The following is a 10,662-nucleotide window of genomic DNA, read 5'->3' on the forward strand; positions in this document are numbered from 1 at the left end:
AATTTTACAATTCTATTCCTTAAATTCATGTTCTTTTATTATCTGTATTCTATTTTTCTCTATTGATCATAAAAATTTGATATAATTTAGATATTTTAAATTTTGGGTAAGAAATGACTCTATTGGACTGTTATGCTTATCCTACTATATAAAAAAAAATTCACAGGTGCAGGTTTGGAATACTACAAGCAAGCTGACCACTACTATTAGTTTTTATTTTTCTAGAAAATTAGGTTTAGTTTAAATTTCAATTTAGTTTTTATTCTTTAAGTTTAATTTGAATACCAAATTTCGTTATAAAAAAAGCTATTAAGAGAGTTGAATTTAGGAAATATTATATTATTTCAGCAATATTTTTCTTTTAAATGACTCTTAATATCTATTAAATTTGATGAAATTATGTGAATTGTAATGAATATTAATTTATCAAAACTCACGAACTTGGGATTTGAGTCCCGAAAACACTATTCGGGTACTCGAATGTCGGGGCCTGACAAATGATGTTACGATGAATCTTGGTATATTACGAATGAAAATGATTATATAGACTTAAATAAAAATAAATATTATACCTCACGGGCTTGAGATTCGGATCCGAGATACTCTATTCGGATATCAGAATTTTTGAGTGTGACAAAAATAATTTCTTCATTTTTGGTCACCGAGGCTTTTACTCGAAATTCATGAGTACATATTAATAACATGAGTAACTGAAGTTGAGGAATCTTGTGAGTCCCCTATCTTCAGTGGATTTTGTGATCTCTCATCGCTTGTAAGTTTTAAGTTTTATTTACATGCTGGCGAATCTACCCGTCAAATGTATTTATATATATGAATCATTACATCCCACCTGCACAAAATGCCTACAAAACCGAGGAAATGGGCCTCTGATACCCTTCGAGGCACTGCTCTCCCACGTAGCTCGAACCTCCGATTATTCCCTGCGGACCCAGAAGAAAAAAAAACGAAGCACTTAGCCCGTGTAGGCTTGCACGGATGCAAGTGAAATCCACTCCGTCCATAGGTGAGAAACCCTGTGTTCACCGGACATGCAAAAGAATAGAGTGAAAACAGAGACTCAGATGGGCCACACCAACGTAAAGCATCATAAAATTGGCCTAAAACACAGTTCATTCGGTTCAGTCCGGATGAGTTCTGGATCAGGTCTATTTTTGTGAATTCACTTCATCCCGGTGTGTGATACCCGATGGACGGACGGTTCTGATGAAAGATACACACCATGCGTTGACGTCCCCACCCCATTTCCCCATGTGGTTTGGCCCAGCTGGGTTGCGCCCATGGTTGATATTTGCCTACATGGCCTAGTATCAAGCAATCCACCTGATGGAGGGAGTGGATGTCAAACAGACAACATGGCGGGCCCACAGATCTGCATTGTTTCAAGCGCCGTTGATGATATGTTATATATCGACGCCGTCCATCCGTTTTTCCATCTCATTTTATGATGTGGTACAAAAAACTAAGTATATCTGAATATCAAGTGGACCACACCACAGGAAACAGTGGTCATTGAACTTTAGCCATTAAAAACTTCCTAAGGCACACCGTAAGGATATTTGTAATGTTTATATGAAATCCAAACCGTTGATAAGGTAAAAATACCTGGATGAAAGGAAAATAGAAAGATCATCTTAATCCAAAACTTTTGTGGCCTATAAAAAGCTTTTAATGGTCATTCTTCACCACTCTTTACAGTGATATGGCCCACTGGAGATTTTGATCTGCTTAATATTTTTAATAACAATATGAAATGATCTTGAAAAATGGATATACGGTGTTAATATACAAAACATCCATCACGGTGGGCCCTACACGGTAAGGGTAACACCAACTAAGGTGATACCCGGGTTACAGCTAATCTGCTCCCCTCATATTCGGACTCGGTAGTGACACATCAAGTACCGAGATCTCGGTACTGTTTGGTTATGTGGTCGCACGTGATTATGTATTTTATCCATGCCATGGTTGGTTCCGTGGGCCCATCATGATTATGTATTTTATCCAAGCCCTTGATTCATTTTTCCAGCTCATTTTAAGGCATGATCTCAAAAATAACACAGATCCAAATCTCAATGGACCACACCACAACAAACAATGGTGATTGCCTAAGCTACACAAGTTCTGGATGAAGCTGATGCTTTTGTTTTCCTGTTGCGTGACGTTATTAACATGTTGGATGGAAAATAAACATTACCGTCGGCCTATGAAGTTTTTAACGGTGGCCATTTAATCACCAATGTTTCCTACATGTGGTCCAACTGACATTAAATTTACTTAATTTTTGGGTTGATACTATAAAATTAGCCGTTAAAATAGATGGACGGAGCGGATAAACCATATACTTAACGGTGGGTCCCATAGTATCGACCAGTACCGGTTTCTTGGTAGCTGAAGTGTCACTACCGTGTCTTCTTTAACTTGAACTCCGATTCGAAGTGACTCCTCCCTTACCAAGCTCAGTGCTGGTCAAAAAAGCTCCGTAGACTTTTCATGGTGCATGTGTTTTATCGAGGCTGTCTATCTAATTTTTCTTATTATTTTAGGCCATGAAACAAAGATTGATGTAGATCAAAAGCTCAAGTGGAGCACACCAAAGGAAACAGTGGGGATTGAATGTCCATCATTAAAAACTTCTTAAAGTCTACAGAAGTTAAAGATCAAGCTGATTTTTCAGTTTTCCCTTCATCTAGGTTCATATAACGGCATGACCCGGTTTGATGGCAAGTAAACATAGCAGTGGGCTCGGAAAGGTTTTAATGGTGGCATTCAATTTCTACTACTCCTTATTATGTGGTTCAATTGAGTTTTGGATCTGCCTTATTTTTAGCATCATGCCCTTATATTAGCTCACAAAATAAATGAACGGTGTGGATAAAACATATATATCATTTCGGGGCCCACATAGCTTTTCCAGTCCCGAACGGTACAGTACCGAGCTCGGTACTGGAGAGGTCACTGTCGAATCCGAGTCCTCTTTGGTCTACCCTTTTAGACATCCACCTCTCGAAGCAAACTCAATTTCTCCACCAAAAGCGCATACACCAAAACCACTGTGTATCTCCCTCTCGATCTCCCATCTTCCTCCTCGGGAAAAAAATGGAAAGAACTACCCTTCTGTCCCTCCTCTCTCTCATCTCTCTCCTCTCCTTCATCTTCCTCCCATCTACCCTTGCAGAGATCAAAACCCTAGCCATCACCTCCGACTCCCGGCCCATGATCCTGATCGAGAAGTTCGGATTCACCCACACCGGCCACGTCCACATATCAGTGTCCTCGGTCTCCTACGAATCGTTGAATCCATCGCTCCCGCCACCACTCTCGTCGCTCCTCGGCTTCTTCCTCCTTTCTCAAGAATCCCTCCTTCAAATCCTCCAAGAATCCCAGCAAAACCCTAATTTCTGCGTACTCTCATCTCACCACGTCATCAATCTCTTCACATTCCAAGATCTCTCCCTCAATTCCCATTCCTTCAATCACTCCTACCCCATCACCGCCCCCAATGAATACTCTCTCTTCTTCGCCAATTGCGCTCCAGAATGCCAGGTCAGCATGTCGCTCCGCACCGAGATGTACAATCTGGATGCTGCGGGCCCCGGCATCCCCCCCGTCAAGGACTACCTCCCTGCAGGTCAGACCCAGCTTCCATTTCTGTATTTCTTATTCTCTGTCGCGTATTTGGTTTTCCTTGTCGTTTGGGTCTTGGTGTGTGTCCGGAACAAGCGGTCAGTCCACCGCATCCATCTCCTCATGGTGGGTCTGATCTTGATCAAGGCGCTGAATTTGATCTGCGCCGCTGAAGATAAGCACTACATTAAGGTGACGGGGACACCCCACGGATGGGACATCCTCTTCTATATATTCCAGTTCATCAGGGTCACACTCCTCTTCACCATCATTGTCCTGATCGGGACGGGGTGGTCATTCCTTAAGCCCTTCCTCCAGGAGAAGGAGAAGAAGGTGCTGATGATTGTGATCCCGCTGCAAGTTGTGGCTAATGTAGCGTCTGCTGTGATCGGCGAGACGGGGCCCTTCATCAAGGACTGGGTCACCTGGAACCAGGTGTTCCTGCTGGTTGATATCGCATGTTGTTGTGCGATCATCTTCCCGATCGTGTGGTCCATCCGTTCATTGAGGGAGACATCCAAGACAGACGGGAAGGCCGCAAGGAATCTCGCGAAGCTGACGCTGTTCCGGCAGTTCTATATCGTTGTGGTGGGGTACCTGTACTTCACAAGAATAGTGGTCTACGCGCTCAGGACGATTGCAGCATATAAGTACCAGTGGGTCAGTGCGGCCGCCGAGGAGGCTGCGAGCCTTGCATTCTACTTGTTTATATTCTACATGTTCCGGCCAGTGGAGAGGAATGAGTACTTTGTCATTGACGATGAGGAAGAAGAGGCTGCGCAGGCGGCGCTCCGTGATGATGAGTTTGAGCTCTGAACTCGGCTGAGGATCGGAAAATGGTATTGTCCTTTCAAGTCTCTGGGGAATCAGGGGCTCTTGAATGTAACATCTAGAGGATGGGTTGCAGGGAGTTTTCATTAGAACGGCTGTTTGTGGTGTGATGCTCTCTTTTTTTTTTTTTCTTGCTATAACTGTCACGTTTTGAGATTTTTGTTTTTTGGGTGTGGGTGTTGGACTCATGGAATGTTTTTTCGGATACTATTCGTTGCTAAATCTGAAATTTAAAGCATTTCCTGTATTTTTTTTTTCTTTCTAATATCTCTCTACATTAGTTGTTGTACTGTATTGTTTGCATTTCGGAATAAGTCCTACAATTCCTTCTTTACTCTTCTGCCTTTGGTTATGCACAAATGTAGTGAATTGAGGAGGCTTGGTTTTTGATTGGTAGGAAATTTCCAAATTGTAATGATGTTTTCAAGTATTCATAATATGGAAGTAACCCTTAAATTGCAGTTACAGTTAACTTTTTCTGTCGAACTAATTATTGCAGTTCATTTCAATGGTGTATACAAAGTAGCCTCAGATTATAACTTTCTTTATGAAACTATAACTGTAAAATGTAATATTTATTCCAGGATCTGTCTGTGATACCCTTCTGGATATCGCTTGCTGTCTTTCTAATAAAATGCTGATCTCACCACTGGTTTGAGTTTGTTTTCTTGACTTCTAGGCAATGTTTTAAATATTGATGATATCGGCCAATATATACCACGATATAACTTGTATCCCAGCTGTGTGATATGAAACGCACAGGTCGTGCCGATATATCCCACATGTTTGATCCGGTGAGTATTTTCAATTTCTGGTCCCTTTTTATTGAAATTATGTTAAATCAGTGTTAAATGGTTACAAATCCATTGGTTCTTCATGTTTTGCATGAAAAAGCATGGAATTAGAGCTCTGATTTCGATATCCATTGGTTCTTCATGTTTTCCATGTTTTGTTTCAAAATTTTCCTTCAACCAACTATCAATTGAGACTAATTTCGAAGTATTTAGGAGTATTTAATAAAATAATCATCACATACACTCTAATTTTGAAATTTGAGTATAGGTGGTCTGATTTGGGAAAATTGGGGTAAATGCAAAATTTCTCCAATTTCTCCCAAATTACTTGCAATGTTGCACTCCAAACATGAAATCAAGCATGTATGAGGGCTGATCTACTGATTTGTTAAGTCTTTGCCAAATTTTGGAAAATAAAAATTATTTTTAAATTAAAAAATATTAAAATATTATTTTTTTCTCTCGAAATTTCCCTTCAACCAGCTCTCAATCGAGACTAATTTCGAAGTATTTAGGAGTGTTTGATGAAATGATCATCACATACACTCTAAATGTTATGCATTCAATTTGAATATAGTTGAATTAGTTCAGTCAGACAACGCTGAGCTTAGGACCCTATACAAAGGAACCTTATTATGTGAGCTTCTTTTTTGAGATATTATTTAAAAGTGTGTACTAAGGTCTTTTTTGATAATCCTTGAAGTTTCATTGAAAATTTCAACAATTTCCCCAATGTTTCCCCATGTTTTCCAAAAAGTGCGATAAATTACGTGATACAAATGATATATCCCGTGTGATAACCAATGTATATCTGTATCCCAAGGTTGCGATATCTAAAACGATACCAATATTTCGAACACTGCTTCTAGGTAGTTTTTTTTTTTGGAACCTAGAAAGACTATATGGCTGTTTTTGGGGCTAGACGATTGAAATCGATATTCCCTGAAAACTTGTTGTATGTTTAAGGTGAACTAGGAATTTTAATAAGGATTTCTTTATTGTGGAATCCTACTGCGTTGATGCTAATCTTGGCTTTTTACTTAAGTACTGTAGAATGTTTACTTTGTGGGTCAGGTACTTTGTCCATCTCTTGGAAGTGATTGCTGCAGAACCATGTCTTCAAAATTTCTTCATGATTTTCTTTATTTACTAATGATTTCAACACGATGTCACCGTTATTTACTTCAAATCATGCTTGCTAAAAAAAGGTTATGCTTATTTTTGAAGATTGATTATGTAAACTAACTTCTCAAAAAAACCCGTCATGAAATGCCCTTTGATGGAAATGCACCATAGATTATACGGGCTCTCTAGTAGTTGATACTATAAATGTGAATATATAATTTGTAAAAGTGAGCATAATTTTCCCTTAGTATGGAAGGTTGGGTCCCATTTTTTGATATGTTTGGTGTAGAGTGGGTCCTTTGCATCTTTAAAAAAAAAAAAAGAAAGAAGAAGAAGAGTGGGTCCTTTGTGCTTTGTTGAAGGACCTTGCCATTGGGTGGTTTGGAGGGACTCTCTCTAATAACTAATAAGGCTAATGTAATTTTGAAGACGCTCCCATATGCCATTTTGTGGTGTCTGTGGAAAGAAAAGAATTGGAGAATTGACGCAGGGATGAACGTGATGAGGTCGATCACCGTCTTCCTCAAGGATAACTACTCCGAATCCATGGAGCTTCTCTGGACTCCTCACAAAGACTTCTTGAATCCACGAGGAAAACAAATAGAAATAATTTTAAAATATATGAAAAAAACTTGTTGATTGATTGATAGATGAAATAAACGAGTCTACAACCCTTTAAATAGGGATACCAAGACTAGGAAGAAGTTTAAGAATTAAACTATAACTAAAACTCCCTAAAATTCGTAACTTACTATAAATAGTAAATTTTCTATTTATAGAAAGTGTCCTATGTGGCTTAACCACGTTATTCTCCTAATTTTTCTAAACACTTTTCATGTTGGGCGCAACTCTTAAAGGCCAATAGATGAAGAGTTATAATCAAACTAAAACTTACTATTTATAGTAAAAAGGGAATTAAACATGGAATTCGGCCGTCGATATGATGAAATCTCTCAAATTCGGAGTGGGCAACCCGGCATAGCCGGGTTGGTTGGCTAAAGTAGCTCGTCTTACCCCAAAATCACATACGGTTTGTCGAATAACTCATTCCGGTTTGCGAGATATGCATGATTTAAGGTTCTAACGGTCTTGATGACTTCTGCCTCTGATCGGGCCTTCTCTGATCCATCGTGGACATGAAAGTGTCTGCGACCCACTCTACATCAGTCCCCTCCACTTCAAAAGAACTCGTCCTCGAGTTCTCGTGCTACTTCAGTTCTTGATACTTGGTTTGGTGCGCTGTAACGATACCTGGATCAAAAGTTATGATCAATTTACGGTCCACCTTCTTTTGGTCCAACCATGCTAGGAATGTATCTGTGGCACGTTATACATCTGACCGCTCAACTTGAAAAGAAATCGTCCTCGAGTTACTCAAGAAATTTGGCTCATGATTCTGAGATAATTTCTGACGCTGATGTTTATTAGCCATTTTCTTGTACTTGGCATTAATCTCTTGAGCTGACACAATACATGTACTCATGCTTTCCTTGACTTAACTAGTATCGATCAGTTCCTTCACTCACGCCTTCAAGATCTGACATTCTTTTCTGACTTTCGTGACAATGAGGGCGGTTGGGCAAGCTAGCCCTAGGGACAAGGCCTATGTGATGCTGGATGTCTCTCATGAAGGACAATCCATCAAGTAAATCTTCGGGCCAGACTTCTTTAAATTCATTCAGGAAAGGCCTTAAACTTGGAGGAATGTCCAAGGGTTTCGATTCTTCGCCCTTTACCACTATGGTGTATACCTCGCCGGCTTTCTTGGATTCCTCCACGAAACCTCGAATGGTCAATAGAGAACTCTCATCCACTTTAGAAGCTTCAGGGTGTTTCTCTGATGCCATAGGGGCAATGCTTATTTTTCGACCGTCCTTAACAAAGACGTAAACATTGTCTCATCCTCGGTGGATCGCATCACGGTCTGACTACCGTGGTCGACCAAGTAACATATGATATGCTTCCATGTCTACCACGTTACAAAGTATCTGATCTTTATAAGTTTTACCAATTGAAAACGAGACACTGCATTGTTCAGTTACCTTGGTCTCGTTCACCCTTTTAATCCAGCCAATTGAGCAAGGGGAAAGACGTTTTGTTGTAAGTAGCTGCAACTTGGCCACCATCACTTTCGAGACGATGTTCTCGCTACTACCACTATATATGATCACATCACAGACCTTGCCGTTGACGGTGCACTGCGTGTGGAATATATTATGTCGCTGTGGATGTAATTCTTTTCGTGGGGTGTACGTTAATCGCCTCACGACTAGAGATTCGTCACGATCCTCGCCCATCCATTCTTCGCCATGTGCTCCTTCCTCAGTGGCTTGTTCATCTTCATCAAAGCTAGGGTCTTCTTCTGCGGCCTCACCTTTAATGCCCCCTTTGTTAATGGTCAAGTGGGTTGCGGGGCGTTGAAGCTTAGATGGGCCACTCCACTCCCACTGGTTGCAAAAGGTTGTGGATGTCCTGCTACTAGTTCTTTTTGTCATGTCAGTTCTGAATCTTGAGTTGGACCCATCATGAGGGGCCGAGTTGAAGGGTAAGGCTGAATAGGAACTCTTGCAAACTGTGTTTCTACCTTACTTGCCAACTGAACTACTTCATCCACGGTCTTGACTGGGCGCAATTGAACTCGGTCCTGAATTGTCAATCGTAACCCACCTATAAATCGTGCTACCTTCTGTGATTCTGTTTATGACAAATTGTTTCGTGTTATCAACTGTTGGAATTCTTCAGTGTAATCTGTGACGGTTCGATTCCCTTGTCAGCAATTTCGGTATTGTTGGAACAATACCTGCTTGTAATCACTAGGGATGAATTGTGATCGAAGAAGGCGTCTCATCCGTGACCATGATGAGATGGGTGCCTTGTTCTGTCGGGTACGTGAGGGTTGTAATTGCTCCCACCATGCAGAACCACTAGATTTTAATTTGAAGGCTACCAACTTCACCTTTTTATGCTCTGACACATCCATGTAATCGAAACATCGTTTTACTTCTGCAAGCCAGTCGACGAAATCTTTTATACATAATAATCCATTAAAATTAGGCGGTTCGGCCTTACCTCGATAGTCTCTTTCAATACGATCTAGATGATCTCCTCCACGGACTGGTCGTTGGGTAAAGCCGTCATCGAGGTCCTCGTCACTAGAACTCGCATTATCTGGTATAGCCCTATGATTCACCACTGGTAGTGCTCTAAGGAAATTGGGGTTGTGCCGTACAACAACCATGGGCGGTTGAGTATCACCTAGGGATCGAGGGCGGAATTAGCGCATCCATAATATAGTTAAGGGTTGCCTGCAACCCTTGCATGGTCAACTGACTCTCCCGGTGGAAAGCTTCTATTCTTTTCGAAAGATAACGAATCCCTGAATCACCGTCCACAGGATTTATGTTCATACCTTTGTTGTTTGCCATCAGCCCAAGGGGAGTCCTCACTCTGATACCATTTGACGCAGGGATGAACGTGATGAGGTCGATCACCGTCTTCCCCAAGGATAACTACTCCGAATCCACAATGCTTCTTGGACTCCTCATAGAGACTTCTCGAATCCATGAGGAAAAGAAATAAAAATAATTTTAAAATATATGAAAGAAACTTGTTGGTTGATTGATAGGTGAAATAAATGAGTCTACAACCCTTTACATAGGGATACCAAGACTAGGAAGAAGTTTAAGAATTAAACTATAACTAAAACTCCCTAAAATTCGTAACTTATTATAAATAGTAAATTTTCTATTTATAGTAAGTGTCCTATGTGGCTTAACCACGCTATTCTCCTAATTTTTCTACACGCTTTTCATATTGGGCGCAACTCCTAAAGGCCAACGGATGAAGAGTTATAATCAAACTAAAACTTATTATTTATAGTAAAAAGGGAATTAAACATGGAATTTGGCCGTCAATATGATGGAATCTTGCAAATTCGGCATGGGTAACCCTGCATAGCCGGGTTGGTTGGCTAAAGTAGCTCGTCCTACCCCAAAATCATATATGGTACGTCGAGTAACTCATTCCGGTTTGCGAGATATGCATTTTTTAAGGTTCTGATGGTCTTGATGACTTCTGCCTCTTATCGGGCCTTCTCTAATCCATCTTGGACATGAAAGTGTCCGCCACCCGCTCTACTTCAAGAATCTTCAAAACAAATTTTCATCTATCAAGGCTATATAAATGCAAATTGCCTTGTAATAGTGTTGAATATCAATCAAACTCTATAAGATGAATTGAGGTTAAGTACCAAAGATCAAGGTTCGAG

The 10,662-nt window shown here is 40.5% G+C and overlaps 1 protein-coding gene across 1 annotated transcript; it reads left to right on the top strand.

Moving 5' to 3' along the window:
• Positions 1–3,017: 3,017 nt before the first annotated feature.
• On the top strand, positions 3,018–4,723 carry LOC131253068 (protein CANDIDATE G-PROTEIN COUPLED RECEPTOR 7-like). Its single transcript, XM_058253895.1, has one exon. The coding sequence runs from the start codon at positions 3,118–3,120 to the stop codon at positions 4,459–4,461; it is 1,344 nt and encodes a 447-aa protein (XP_058109878.1). The 5' UTR covers positions 3,018–3,117; the 3' UTR covers positions 4,462–4,723.
• The last annotated feature ends 5,939 nt before the right edge of the window (positions 4,724–10,662 follow it).

The sequence above is a fragment of the Magnolia sinica genome, chromosome 8, assembly GCF_029962835.1.
Source record: "Magnolia sinica isolate HGM2019 chromosome 8, MsV1, whole genome shotgun sequence".
NCBI classification, from domain to species: Eukaryota; Viridiplantae; Streptophyta; class Magnoliopsida; order Magnoliales; family Magnoliaceae; genus Magnolia; species Magnolia sinica.